The sequence below is a fragment of the Vigna unguiculata genome, chromosome 9, assembly GCF_004118075.2.
Source record: "Vigna unguiculata cultivar IT97K-499-35 chromosome 9, ASM411807v1, whole genome shotgun sequence".
NCBI classification, from domain to species: domain Eukaryota; kingdom Viridiplantae; phylum Streptophyta; class Magnoliopsida; order Fabales; family Fabaceae; genus Vigna; species Vigna unguiculata.
In genome coordinates, this window is record NC_040287.1 from 34,030,544 (window position 1) to 34,046,340 (window position 15,797).

General features: G+C 31.8%; 1 protein-coding gene across 1 annotated transcript; it reads right to left on the reverse strand.

Moving 5' to 3' along the window:
• Window positions 1-1,749: 1,749 nt before the first annotated feature.
• On the reverse strand, window positions 1,750-9,051 carry LOC114163058 (mitogen-activated protein kinase kinase kinase 1-like). The gene is made up of 9 exons (XM_028047120.1): window positions 7,792-9,051; window positions 5,818-5,902; window positions 5,552-5,614; window positions 4,985-5,142; window positions 4,221-4,293; window positions 4,016-4,075; window positions 3,284-3,394; window positions 2,494-2,741; window positions 1,750-2,274 (listed from the first exon to the last, which is right to left on the reverse strand). Exons 1-8 carry the CDS (start codon window positions 8,763-8,765, stop codon window positions 2,529-2,531), a joined length of 1,737 nt encoding a protein of 578 aa, XP_027902921.1. The 5' UTR covers window positions 8,766-9,051; the 3' UTR covers window positions 1,750-2,274; window positions 2,494-2,528.
• Between the last annotated feature and the right edge of the window lie 6,746 nt (window positions 9,052-15,797).

A 15,797-nucleotide genomic window follows, 5' to 3' on the forward strand; every position in this document is an offset into this window, starting at 1 on the left:
CTGTGCATCGAAAATTTATATTTATCAAATAATTAGAAGGAAACAAAATTGTCATGGATGAAAGGTTCATGATTTATTATGTGACAAGTTGAATACTTTTCCCTATTCCTATAGTTTATCTCTTATCAATGTTTTACCCTTCTCCTTCAAATTATTCCTTTGTTTATATCTAGAGTTTACTACATCTCATGGCAACACTCCATTACACTACATTTTTCTCAACAAAACCCCTTTTTTCTAAGCCTGGTTATGTTCCTAAACCATCCCCAACAACACAAAAGAAAAAGTTGTTGATCTATTTTGCAAAAGTGTGAGAGAAAACTGAAGTGAAGATGGTGAGAACAGTTTTGAGAGTGAAATGAAGGAAGTGAAAGCAACAAGTACACATGAAGTTCCGAAATCCGCACACAGCACTCTGTATGTGTCATTGGGCAACAACTCTGCATGTAGCAGTGAAAGAACAATGAATGGTGATCATGTATCCCTTAGAGGAAAAACTGTTAAATATGTGCAAGGGTGCCTTCCAAGCTTGGTTTCATGGCGAGGAAGAGAAAGCTTCTTGTTCCACTGCAATGAACGACCCCCACACCTTCCACCTTCGTCCTCTACAATCTACTTGATAAATGTAGCTTCAAATTCCACCACAAACCCTAATTTCCACCACAATGTCTCAAACTCGTCCTCCCTTTCTCTACCACGAACCCTAATTTCCAAATCCACATTTAGATTTAAATTCTCTTTGCTTAATTTTTTTTCAATTAATGTAATAACTCATTTTTTTTTACTTAAGAATTTCCTTTTACAATAAATCGACGTGCACATTTCTACTACATTTTTTATGCAGAGTGCCACCTCAACACAACACAATACAAACTGTGTTAATTGATATTTAACGGAAGGTACTAAAATAAACCTTTTCAAAAAATTGAAATATCAAATTGAACATTTCAAAAGTTCAAGTACCAAAATTGAACAAATCCAAAAAATTAAGATATAAAATAAGTAATTATATCTTAATTCTTGTGTTCATAACATATAAAGATTATATATGTATCAAAATTTAAAGCTGAATTCAAACCGAGTGAAATAAATAAGAAATTTCACTTCAATAAATGGCCCATTTAAAGAGAACAATTTTATTGTTTATAGAGAAAGCATATATATTAGAAATTGGTGAAATACAAGGGTTCCCTTAAGTTCTAATTGAATGAGGTAATCTTAAATGCAAAGATCATAACATGAATTTTAATTTAATCTAAGGTAATATTCAATGCAAACATGAATTAATTTAACCTTTTAGTCTCGAAAGTTTTACATTAACCCAGTAATAAGACCGGTTTAAATATATATATATATATATATATATATATATATATATATATTTGAATAAATGAATAAATGCAAATTTTACTTTAAAATTAAAAATTATAAAATTAAATTAGACTTAAAAGTCTAATTTATAACATTTAGGTTGGACATTGTAACTTTTGCTCTTATGCGAAAGTCTTGTAAGACATATACTTTATAATTTTTTACATGCACTTTCTATAAACTTGTTGGCAGAAAATATGTTTTCAAGACAAAAAAAAAAACTTTTATTCATTTAACTTAATTTTATGGCATATGAGCATGTTGTAATATAAAGACTTTTTTTATAAGACTCGCATTTGATACTTATATCCTCAAGTTCTCTTGCATTGAAAATGCCGCAAATAATCTGTTTGTGCAATAGCATCAGACCAAAGACAGTTTAGAGACCACGCAAAAGAAATGGATTAAACAAAATTTTGGACATAAATACAAACAGTACGCAATCAAGATGTACACAAACAATGACATGCTAATAATAATAAATAAATAATATGTACAAATAGAATCGTCACCAATTCTTGCTACACTATTGCTCCTGAGTTAAGCAAGCCCTATAGTTTTTTCGCCTGTCAGGTAATATGAGTGGAATGCAAGGTTAGCTTTTTCAGCTGGAAGTTGATCCTCCACCTTTGCTACAACGGACAAATCATCAGAGTAATTAGATAACACATTGATCATAATTATCCGATAGGATATCGCCTAGTTGATAACTTAGTTCTCTGGTGTGCCAAGTCACGCGTTAGATCCAAAGTCATGCAGAAAAATGGATACAAGTTGCAATTAAGCAAACTCTGAATGCTACAACACGAGCCAATGAATGATTTCTGCAGTCATGGACCCTAGATGAACCCCAGCAACTTCCAGACTGAACATTGGAAATGTTACACGCAATGAAGGACAGAACTGTCATCGAAGAGTAAAATAATCAAATACGCCACTCAGACAGATAAATTCAACCTATACTCCAATGATTTGCACAAATGGATGATGCAATGTTATTTGAGTTATGAATGGAAGCCTTATAAGGATAGACAAGTATGAAAACAGCCATTTTTGTATATAAATTCAGGTGCCATGATAAAAAGAGAAAATTCGTGGAAAAATGAGACAGTATGCATTTACCTCCATATAATGCTTCATAGTTGAAGATAGCATGGTTAACCCTTCCGGCCAAGAACATGAGGAAACGAAGAACCAGAGGTCTGAGAAAGTGGCCTTTGGACAAATGAATGGTTTAGAAGTTGAGCAGCGGTGGGACGATCATTTGGATTAACTTGAAGGCACTGCAGGATAAAATCGGTTGCATCTCTCGAAAGGGAGTCAGGAATAGATGGTGGTACACCTTTTCCAATTTTAAATAATGCCTGCATCTGTTGTTTTAAGAGATTAATTAAAACTCAACCGTCAAAGCCAGCAATAATTCAATTTGAGACATATTAATAATGTCAAAAACCAAAATATTCTACCTAATATAAAACGTGGGACACCGAACATAGACAAAATTCATAAGTTGATGGAAAAAGATACACAAACATCCATTAAAATATATTTTTCTTTGCCCAGTTCTTCTTTTATTACATATAAATTAGTAAAATAATATATCATAAATCACACCAGTAGGTCTCTTTTGGGTGTTCTTTTTACTATTTAAGTGTATTTGTATCAGTACTCTTTACAAAATATATGTTAGCCTGAATAGTTACAAAACAGAAAAGTAAAAAAGAATGTAAAGGCGAACACATGAAACAGAAAATAAATAAATAAAAATTATGGAATTAAAATCAGAAGTGAAACTGTGAGAACTGAAGAACCTCCCTAGAGACAGAAAAAGCAAAATAACGTGTCGCATGATCACCCTTCCTGTGAACTAACAATAGTAACGTAAGTTAAGTAGCAATAATATGACATGTACCCATTCCAAATCACAGTACGGAAGTTGGCCTGTTAACATCTCCAGTACAGTGCATCCCAGACTCCATATATCAGCTGGAAGCCCATAACCCTTGTTCTTTCCTTTCACAACCTGCATATTTCAGATTAAGAAATTGATATAGCTATCAGTAAATCAAAAGACGAAACACCCAAAATGAGAAAAGTTAAGAAAGTATTAAGGTTTCAAAAGCAAAGGGAAGCTTATTTCCATATATAAGAAGGCGATAAATTATTGAAACAAGACATGTATAATCACTACCACTATCAATAATTACATCCAGCTGTTTATTACATTGATCAAGCCATATGTAAAAAATGGGACAAAGCAAAGAAAAAGGTAAAAATTAAAATTTTCATATTCTCTAATAATCTCATTTACAAAATGTGACATGATCTAATGTTACTACGGAATTTATTTCGATGGAGTTCGAATAATTCCTTGGACTCAGGGTTTTAGACCAGTAGCACAATGAATACAAATAATTTTAACTGTGACAACTAATTTCATTTAATAAGTGTACAGTTTACATATAAATGAGAGTGAGCGGAAACTAGTGTCAGAGTCATGCATCTAGCTATTAACATAACCAGTTACTGTTAAGGAAATGAATTTGAAGTTTGGAGCCATGTACACGCTCCATTAATAGATTTGGCAGAAGTTTCCATTATAAAGTATTTCTGTTCTGGTCAAAAGTAAAGATTGAAGGCAAACCTCCGGGGCCATCCAGAATGCTGTACCCTTCATTGATTTAACGTCATTCATTTTGGTTGCCTGAAAAACAAATCATAAAATGAAGTCAGAAAAATTGAAATGATAAGAAATTTAACATTACTCAGACATCTATAACTGATATCAAAATATTCTAGAAATAAAAGAAACCCTAGATCAGGAAACATAAATGGAAGAGAATGAATACCTTGGCCAATCCAAAATCTGCAAGCTTGACAGATCCGCTTGCATCCACCAATATATTTGCACATTTGATATCCCTTAAATCGGGGAAATATAATTTAGAAAATATTTACAATGATAGTTTCATCCCAATTACATAACTGGTACAGGAATGCATAAAATAGGATATCAAATGAAACCCAAGCAATAACCCAAAGACAAAATCTGCAAAACTGAAATTTCCCACATGCATGTAACCATTCAACCTGATCTTAGTCTGATATTGAAGAACATGATTTTCGTTTTTAATTATTTCAATTTGAAGCCCAACGTAACTAACAACTGGAAGAAACTAATAGGCCATCCACAAATACCGGACTATTAGCATCAAAAGGTAGTAGTTTGAGGCACGGAAATAATTGGACATCTTCTCCCTCCAAGATTCTTCTGTCCAACTCACTCCTCAACTCTCTTCTTTGGCCAAATAAGTAAAACGCAATTCAAACAATGAAAATAGAGCAAAATTTGACCAAAAAATAAAAACAATCCAGGCAAATAACAAGAAGAAAATAAAACAAATGCCACAAGTTATTTACAAAGTATATATTGCAACTACAAGACAGGACGCAAAAAGTGAAAGTTCTTTTGAAGAAAGGAAAGCAAGAACCATAGAACTCTTGCCAGCATCGTTCTAGAGAAATGAACCATACTGTGTGATTCAAAACCATGATTACCATGGAAAGTACAAGTCATATACAGGATTAAAAAAATAAAATAAAATATAGTCACCTGTGAACCACATTTCGATCATGAAGATACTTCATACCATGCAGAATCTGTCTTGTATAGGCAGATACTTGGGAATCTCGAAGAGTATACTTTTGGTAGAGGCTTCTAAGGGAACCTTTGGTTACAAACTCAAGAAAGATGTACAGCTTTGATTCATCCTGTAAAACATTGAGCAAAGTGTAAAATACAAATCATTTTGAATTATTAGAATTGCATTTTATTTTACTAGTAATTGCAGTCATGTGAATCCTTCACCATACAAACATTAGACTACATTTCATGGCCCATCATAACATCACGCCCTGATTCTTAACTACAAACATTCCGCTTATATTAGAAATCTTGTAAGAAGTTTGAGTCTTTGAAATGCGATAGGACCTGATTTCATTGGCAAAATCTGTGATGACAACTTCCAAATAGATTTAAAAATAATAGTAAACAATAAGAAGATATGAACTTGAACATAACAGAAGAAAACGAGACAAAACAGCAAATCTCAACCTGTAAACAGCAAGGAAATGTAAAAATGAGCATAAGACAGAAAAGGAAATCAGAAGAAGAAAGTACCATTTCTGTGCCATAGTATTGAACAATATTTTCATGCTCAAACTGACTCAAAAGTGCTATTTCCTGAGACAGAAGAAAAAGACAAATCTGAGAAAATAAACATAGTGGGAGAAGCATGAAGAACAGTAACATCTCAAATGATCTAATGGGGTACTGCACAAGATAGCATAATATTTATCTGATAAAACTTTTCAAAGAAGTATTCCATTATTGGAAAAGCGTGCAAAAAAAAAGAGTTATAAAGCAAAAAAGTGTAAGCCCCTCACCTGCTCCAGTTGATATACACTTTGCTTTCCCTGAGTCCCCTGATCGAGCAATGAAACTTCTTTTACAGCGAAAAAGAAGCCATCACTACAGTGATTCAGAAAGCATAATAACATGTTAGTAGATATCACTTGCACAATAACATAAATAGATGCTAAATCGTTGTAAAGCTTGGCTTCCAATTTTGTACAGAAAAAAAAAAAATTGAAGCAGCAATTTGATAGGAAGATGCTAAATTAAAAATTATCTTTTGAGATGTTTTTTGGATTTGACAAAAATCTGGCACTAAATCGCAATTACAATGTCTTGCCCCTGCAAAATCTAGCTCACTTCATTAATTTTTTCTATAGTTCTCTTTAACTAAGATTTTAAATATGTTTTAAATTGTTTATTCAACTAGATAGAAGCCATCTGTACCATTGCATCAATTTCGCATAGTGTCCAAATAACAATCTAAAAAGGTCAAAGTCATTTCCTAATCGGGATGAATAATAGAAAACTTGCAGAATTTAATTTCAGAAATTCTCTTTATCACTACTCAAAAAAAGGCTACCGACAAAGTATATTAAAAAAGACAATAGCAGGGATCCTACACAGCATGAAACTATTAAATGTTTAAAAGAACAGTTTTCTTAAGTATTGTCTTTAGGGTAATGGTTAAGACATCAAATGTAGAAAGTTTTTTTTAGGAAATTTATCAAAGAAAATCAAAAGCAATAGAAACTTCACACACACACTAGTTTTCATCTCACGTCAAACAGACATTGGACACAAAGACAACCCCACACAAAATAAAAGGATCGCTGTCATCGTGCTCTTTTGTCTGAATATCCTCGACTGACTAACATTTTTGAATTAGGTAACCAAAATCTGGAAGTTAATAAACGATGCAGACATATTGGATGAGATGGAAAAAAACCATTTTAGCTCGTCTTCAACAAAAAGGGAAGCAATAGAATTCGAATATATCATAAGCCCTTGTGCTCCTATTCTGGCCAAATATGAGAAGAAATGAAATATTTGATAATATTATCAGATACACTGCAAAATGTTTTCCACCTTCCCACCCAAAAAGAAAGTTTGCTTCAGGACACAAACTGACAATTGCTGAATCAGTTAGCTCAATTCAAAAGACGTCAACCTGCAGATTCAACGAGTTGGTTCAAGACCTATTGGACACAAGTGTGTAACATTCATCTTTAAAAAAATTGTGTAATAATCATTACTTGTGTTATCATTGGAACACCATAAAAAAGATTACTTGTGTTATCATTGGAACACCATAAAAAAGTATCAGTTTCTACAGAACAGCTAAGTCTCGCTCTTACTAATTCTGCTCAAGATAACCATTACCTACTCTTTATTTTAAAACATTTGAGTAAATATCGGATCTGGGTACGTGTTATCGGTGCATCATATCACCCACTTCTTAATTTGACAGAAACCATAACAGCACAGCCTTACCTATTTTATTTTCGTATTCACACTCACACAGCAACATTCTTGAACTAACCTTACATCCAAATCATAAACTCCAAAACTACAAACGCATTAACCCCGCCGTCAATCCCATCCACCTCATTCAAAATTTAAATTGGAAATCTCCAAAATTGCATTTAACGTAATAGAATTTTAAGTTTTAAAAACCTTCTCTACCAACTACCACTAAAGGAAAACATCACAACAAATATCCACAGCCACAATAGGAAAGGGAAGCACGCCGCACGTGCTAAAGTAGACCAGTTTTTCGAATGCCAGATAAAATAAATTGGCTGAAGGAGAGAAAAACTAATTGTGTATCTATGTGGATCATTGAAATGTTTATATAATGCATGTATGTAATTGTGCATGAACTTCCAAGTGCAAATCCCGTATAATAATAATAGTTTTAAATTTATAAATAATAAAAAAATAAGAGTATAGATGATGACGCATAAGAGAGAATGAAAAGTGAAGGGTGAATAGAATGCACTTACTCAGAAATTCCTTCATAAACGGTGCCAAACGAGCCACCCCCAAGAAACTCACCCTTCTGCCAACTTCCGGCGGTAATAATCCGCTTGATTCTCCCTTGCGGAGAAATATTGTTGGAGGTATGATCCGTGGTACTACTAGAAGAATCATCTTCGTTCGACGTGGAAAACGAACATGATTCCGAAAGCCCAGCCACGATCTCCGCAATCCTCGCTGCATTATCCACATTCTCTTCCTCTTCCCTCTTCGGGCTCGCTCTATCCACTTCCCCTTCTTCTTTCTCCGATACCTCCCTCTCTACTCCCCCTAGCGGTGCATCATTCTCTACTTCCCTCGTATGCTCGGAGTGCTTCAACGATAACCCTTCACCAATCGGAGCCAAATCCCTCAAAAGGTCCCACGTGGAACACGAGCTATCATCCACCATCTGAACTCTCACCCCCGGCGGCGGCTTCAGCATCGGTGGACGAGCACCCTTAATACCAGTGCTCGACTCATCTGCCTCCAAAACCCTAACCCCATCTCCTAATTTTTCACTAAATTCACTATCCTCTGGTGGTTTTACTATTCTCTCCTCGTTTACCTTCGGTACTTCTTCTTCTTCTTCGTCCTCTTCCTCTTCCTCGGGAATATCGAGGTTTTCGAGATTCAGTCTCGGGAGGATATCCGAAGAGGAACGAAACTTCATGGCTTCCCAGGCCGCAGCGGGAATAGAGAAGTCTTCTGGGCCGGAGAGGCCCAAACTCCGGCAAATTCGATCGAACTCTCCCTCGACGCCCTCGATTCGGAAGCTGGTGCGGTCGTAAAACTCCATAGAGCGCGTGTAGAGTGCTTCGTCGGAGGTAGACGATCCGGCGTCGTATTCAGAGTACTTGAGAGCGTTGCGGCGCTCGAGCTTGGGCTTCCTCCGCGGGTTTTTGCGATCCATGGCCTTGGTGCGGTTGCGGTGCTCAAAAATCCGAGATAGGTGATGCATCTGAATCCATCTAAAACGACGCCGCCAATGGCTTGAGCAATCGGTTGTGAAACTGAAGGGTTTGAAGAGATGTAGAGAAAGATTTGTAGTTTTCTATGGCTCTTGTGTATTGGTACGATGTTAGAAACGAAAAGCGCTTGAAGAGGGACAAAGTAAACGGAGCTGACCAGAGAGGAATGAGGGATTGATCGAGAGAGAAAGTGAAGAAAGACTGCACGCACAAGACCAGTAAACGTCGTTGAACTGGAAACACAAAACGCGGTGCCACATCGACGACCCTTGCATGACTTGGATTGCCCCCACTGCATTTTATTTTTTTTTAAATCCCATGAATAATAGGCAATAAGATTTTATTTAAAAATATTATTACCAAATTTAACTGATATTCCAATCATGTCGACTCAAGAAATATAAGTATTTTTTTTAATTAAAAACCCAATCGATTTATTCTACTTTCCAAACATTTCATTTCAGACATGGATTTTGATTAAAGAATCTCAATGTTATTAATTATTTTAATCGATGCCTAAAAACACCGATCATTAATTACTTTTTTTAATTTTTAGCCTCATTTCTTTAGCAATATATATGTATGATATTATAAATGGAGAGGTGAGATCATTCATAAGAGTTCGTGTTAATTTTTGTTAAGAATCTTTTCGGAATATCTTTATCGGAGAAAATTGAGAGTGTTAGGTAGGTTAATGAATTTCTCTCTAAACAATTAATGCCTACACAAGATTTTTCACGTGGTTATTTAACATTTTCCCATTTAAAAAACTTCATGTAGTTTTTAGCACATGAAGTGTCATTAACATTGACGATAATAATTACGAAATTTACAATAAAATAAACAACTAGTTTTGAGACTATAATACAGTATTATTTTACAATAGGTCGTCCTAATATAGAACCTTCATTTATCTAAGTCATTTTAAACAATTTAATCTATCAAAATCAATAACACGTATAAAGTAAGAAGAGTTATAAATTTATAGATATAAAATTTAGGGTTAAATATGTTTTTGTCCTTCAAGTTTAAGTGAATTTTGGAATTAGTCTATCTTCGAAACTTTGTACCAATTTAGTCTTTCATCTTTAGAAATGTGTGGATTTAGTTCTTCTTACCAACTTTTGTTAACTTTATTTGACATTTTAAACGCATTTTATAATAATATTTGAGTTAACACTGAAACGAAAATGTATCAAACTGTGTAAACAATTCAAATACTATCATGAAATGCGCTTAAAACGTCAAATAAACTTAACATAACTTGGTTAAAAGACCTAAATTCACGTATTTTTAAAGATAAATGACTAAATTGGTCAAAAGTTTTGAAAATGGACTAATTCCAAATTTCACTGAAACTTGAGGGACCAAAAAAATATTTAACCCTAAAATTTATAGCTATTGAGCATAAATATTCCAAAAATTTCAATTACATGAAATCAAATATAATCTTAGACCTAAATATGTTAAAGCCATATTCTTTAATGTGTACAAATATTAAAAAAAAAAGGAATTTGCTTTTAAAAGTTTATTACAAAATGTTGTCTACTCGGATAATTACTCATATTAATCTAACATCTAAAATGAATACATGATACTTCAAAATTTGTAAACATTTAAGCAAAATGTTAAATAAAAATATCATTTAGGTTACATTTATTTACTCATGTAATTGAAAATTTGTTTAAAAGCACAAATACACTCATTTTCTTGAGGTGTGGATGATTGTTGCTTTTAAGGATTTATTCTATATTGTTCAAACTTCTCAAAATACAAAATGAACTTCTCAAATATTTTTTAGGAACTTGGAACTTAGAACTAGTAAGAAAACTCTAAAGGACAAATAACATACAATAAAAGAAGTAAACATAATAGATGAAAATGAGAGACAATGGGTTATTTAGAGGAGCATAAAAGCATTTATTTACAGGTGGAGTACATGGTCATATACCCCATGATCCACGAAAGAGAACTTGCAAAGGAATAAGTGCAACTCGCGATTGAAACCCTTTGACCTGCATAACGAATATGCATTACTTGGAGCATAAGAGTGTGATTTGCGATAATAGATCTACGCTTCATGGAAGTTCACTTGGAGAGGAGATCTCCAAAAATTGTGAAGCGTGGAAAGGAGATCTCCAACAAATATAACAAGATGGAACTGTTACATTGTGAATCTTTTCCCAATCCCAGTATATAAGTAACATTTCCAACAATTGTGAAATTTTTAGAATCTTTTGCAATGCTATTATTTTCACAATAATCTTCCACATGTTGCAAAAGACGCGAAATATAAAGAATGAACGAAGAAAATATTGGGTCTCATATAAGATATAATGTACCAAAGTTAGTATAACAAGTATATGAACCAATCATAGATTGAGGAACTTAACACATATTGTAGTTTGTATATTAGACTATATGAATTCAAACAATTAGTATGTGCAAAGAGTTTATCAATCATAATATACCCTCACAATCATTGTTGATATTGTTGTGTTGCGCTTACTAGACTATGCGCTTGCTAGGATTTCACGAGTGCTTTAAAGATCTTGTCAAGATCTCATGCAAACGATTTTACTCGACACTTCTATAGGTAATTTCATTAAATGTGTATTATAAATCATATGTCACCTATAAGGAATATGAAAATCATTAAAAAAATTTGTTTAGAGTTAAAATTATTATAAAACATTGAATTTTAACTACAAAATTTAGCCTCTCAATAATGCATTAATTAGCACTTTCATACACCATAGAAATGGACATTTTATTTCAAAATAATTTCAGTGCTACCAAAACTAACAAGTGACTTATTTTTATCCATGTGAGTCTTATTTCCGGGGATCTCTAATCACAGGGATTGAGTTTTCATCAATTGTTTGTTTGCAAGTCTTTGAGTCTCATTCCCTTCAATGTTTCTAAAGTCATTTTTCTTTCTGAGGGTTTCGTTAGATGATTTATTATAATTCATGTGTTTTAACATAATAAGTGGAAATTGTTATAGTTTTTAGCAAATGTTTTACCAAATTGTAGCTCAATTTCATATGTCTGGTTTTTTCATTGTAAGTTATGTTTTTAGTTGTAGCTAGTGTTAATTAACGATCACAATAAATTGAGACAAATGGGTTTGGTTTCACTCCTAATGGGATGTTTGCTAAAAAGCTTTTCAATCACTCGACCAACTTTAGTTCCAACCATCTCAAAAGCAACAATCTCTGATTTCATTGTTGATCTTGTAATAATTCTTTGCATGACTAATCTCTATGTAATCGCATCACTCCCATAAGTGGATTTTGTCTCACAAAAATATTCAATTAATATCCTTGTACCATTCTAATACCATAGGAAACCCAATATTATTAAATGACACAATCCATTGTACCTCTTAAATATTTAATGAATATTGTTAGTGCATCCAAATGTTTTTTATTAGGAGATTAAGTGTACTTACTTAGTCTACCTATTGCAAACATAATGTTTGGTCTAAAAAAACTCATTAAATACAATAAGTTAAGTATTTGAGCATATTTTTCTATATTTTTATTTAATTTAGAGTTACCATCATAAGAGATGTTTGCTAGTTTAAGGTCATAATACTCAAACTTCATAAGAAGTTTCTTAATACATTACCTCTATTCCTTATGATTTTAACTCCTAAAATCACATTGGCTTCTCCCATGTCCTTCATTTCAAACTTAGATCCCATAAACAACTTTGTTTACAAACTATATCATAGCATGTACAAAAAATTAGTATATCATCATATAAATATATAGTAGCACATTCATCATTTCCATGTTTAAGCACATGCATTCATCAATCCTTAGTTGAAAACCAACACAAAATAAAATACTATCAAGTTTTTCATGTCATTATTTTGGTATATGTTGCAATCTATATAAAAACTTTGAGAGTTTACATATTGTGTTATTTTTTTAACTATGAATTACACACCCTTTAGGTTGAGTCACATAAATTTTATTCTCTAGTTCACTCTCCGAAAAGGTTGTCTTAACACCCGTTTGGTGAATAATTAAATTATAAATGAATACTAAAGCTAACAACGCTTGAATAAATAAAATCCTAGTCACTAGGCAAGAGTATCAAAATAATCTATATTAGGTTTTATATATGTGCGTGTGTGTATGTGTTATTCTTTTAAATCCACTTACAACTAATAGGTTTTTCTCTTTTAGGTATATTTACTAAAGTCCAAATATTATTTTTTTCTTAATTGAATCAATCTCGGTCTTAATGGCCTTATGCTAATGTTGGACACTTCGAGCATTGGTAACATATAAAAAGCTTTCTATATCATTTTCAAACGTATAAACATAAAAATAATCTATGAAGCAAGTATTATTATTTATCTTTTACTTTTCCTCAAATCCTCACACATGTCATCATTATTAGTTTCAAATGTCACATTAATCTTTAATGAAAAAATAATTCTGTCTATACTATACTACTATGTTCAATCACATCATTTTTAAAAATAAGAATTTACATGTAACATTATGTTTTACATAACTTAACAACATGCAATCAAAAGTTTTAGAACCTGTTTTATTTTTCTTATGATCAAATAATATTACTTTAGCTAAACACCGAGTCTCATGGGTATCCAAGATTAGGATGACAATTTTTCCACAACATATGGCAATTTACCATTTTTCTTATGTCATGCCCTATTTTGTAAAAGTAACATTTTGTGAAATTTTTTTCTCCTTACAGATTACCAGGAGCATTAAAACTAATAAGCATATCATTCATCATTTCTTTAAAAGTCATATTTTTACTCTCAACTACTTCATTAGATTCAAGTAAATATGGTGGGTTACTCCATGAGTAATACCTTTTCAACACAAAAATCAGTTAACAAAAACATAATCACTACATTTATTCGATCTAATCCTTTGAATTTTTCAATTTATTTCATTTTGTACTTGCATCCTGTGAGTTAGAAACATATCAAATGTTTCATCCTTATGTTTGATTGAGTACACTTTGACGTATATAAAGTAATCATATATGAATGTTACAAAATATTTTATACCACCTTTAGTCGTGACTTATTTTAAGTCAACAAGATCAATATGAATTAATCTTATAAGTTTAGTTTGACATTATACAAAATGACATGTTTTCTTTATTACTTTAAATTCTACGTATATATCACATTCCATACTCTATTTCTCATGCACGTTAATTAATCATGGTCGTTGCAATTTCATGACATATGCAAAATTTACATGTCCTAATCTAGCATGTCACCTATCACTTTGACGTATATAAAGTAATCATATATGAATGTTACAAAATATTTTATACCACCTTTAGTCGTGACTTATTTTAAGTCAACAAGATCAATATGAATTAATCTTATAAGTTTAGTTTGACATTATACAAAATGACATGTTTTCTTTATTACTTTAAATTCTACGTATATATCACATTCCATACTTTATTTCTCATGCACGTTAATTAATCATGGTCGTTGCAATTTCATGACATATGCAAAATTTACATGTCCTAATCTAGCATGTCACCTATCACAAGAACCAACAATATAAGCAAAAGACCCAAATCTAAATTTATTGATAATTCCAAAAATGGTTTGTATGAAAAGCCTTAATCACAAAATATCTTTTTTGGAGATAGATTTTTTTTGTCATAGCAATATTGTCAAATTCAAATGGTATTTTAACTTCAATTTTTTTTGATAATGTTACAAATTAAATAAGCTATAATAGAATGCACATGTAATACAAGGATATAATCTTTCCATACGTGAGTTTTAAAAGAACTTTTTCCTTTTTGTGAGACAATGGGTGTATTGTAATCATTGTGACACACTTGTTAATTTTTCATCCCCACACTATTGTAGGAGATAAATACACTTTTATTTGTACAAATGTGTGTAGTAACCCTAAAATCTACCATTTATTTGTTTATTGTTTATACCTACACTTTCATTGAATATTTTTAAAAAATATATAGATATTTAAACTTTAGTTAAAGGTTCTTAGTGTCCCTTTCTTTGTTTCACATGTTCTATTAAGTTTTGTGGCAAGATTGAAAGTTATTTTTTGCTTGTGTTATACCAATTTCATACACAACAATTTTGGTGTTTGACGCATTAATCTTTTAACATTAACACCGAGGTTATAAGCTTAGCATCTACTATATTGTGATAGTTAGTTACCATAATTAATGACCATTGGACTTTTTACGTTAAGCACTACTTAATTTATAGAAAACATGTTAAGTTTGAGGAACATGAATACACAAGTTTATAGGTAGTTAAACATGTTGCAACAAAATCAACTCAATTTTTTTAAATAATATTTATTGTTTGATTAGTGAGTGCTTTTACTAGTCAAATATGTTGCTACAAAATTGACACAATCTCTTTAATAATATTAGTTATTTAATTAGTGAGTGTTTCAATGAAGGTGAAGAAGACACTAAGACTACCAAAACATAATTTGATATGCTTGTACATGACAATATTAATATATATAATGTTCTACTACTCTTAAAAATCAATGGTACAACTACCAACAAGGTAATTTAAAAAAAATTGATTGCAAACTTATACACATAAAAAAAAAAAAAACTATCATTTTCAAATACATTGTTTTTAGCACAAATCTCACATAAAATATTACTCTAGAGGACGTGAGTAATACAAACAATCATATATCGTATATAATATTAATCTTTATTTTGTTTTTATTTCACAATCGTTATTTTTATAATCGGTCAACAATTACAAATAAAAAAAATTACAATATTTCAAATTTAAGTGAGCTAAATATGAGAGCATGTATTTTTGTTTGTGAGGTTTAGTCATAAAAAGACCTCACAGTTTAGTAAATGGTTGAAGGTTCATCAGAGTAATCCATCATCAACCGATTTCTAACAATATCTATCTCCACATTAATACAAAGTATTACAAAACCAACCATCACAAACTCATATATTCATACTTGCAGGGTAAAACAGTGATAATCATA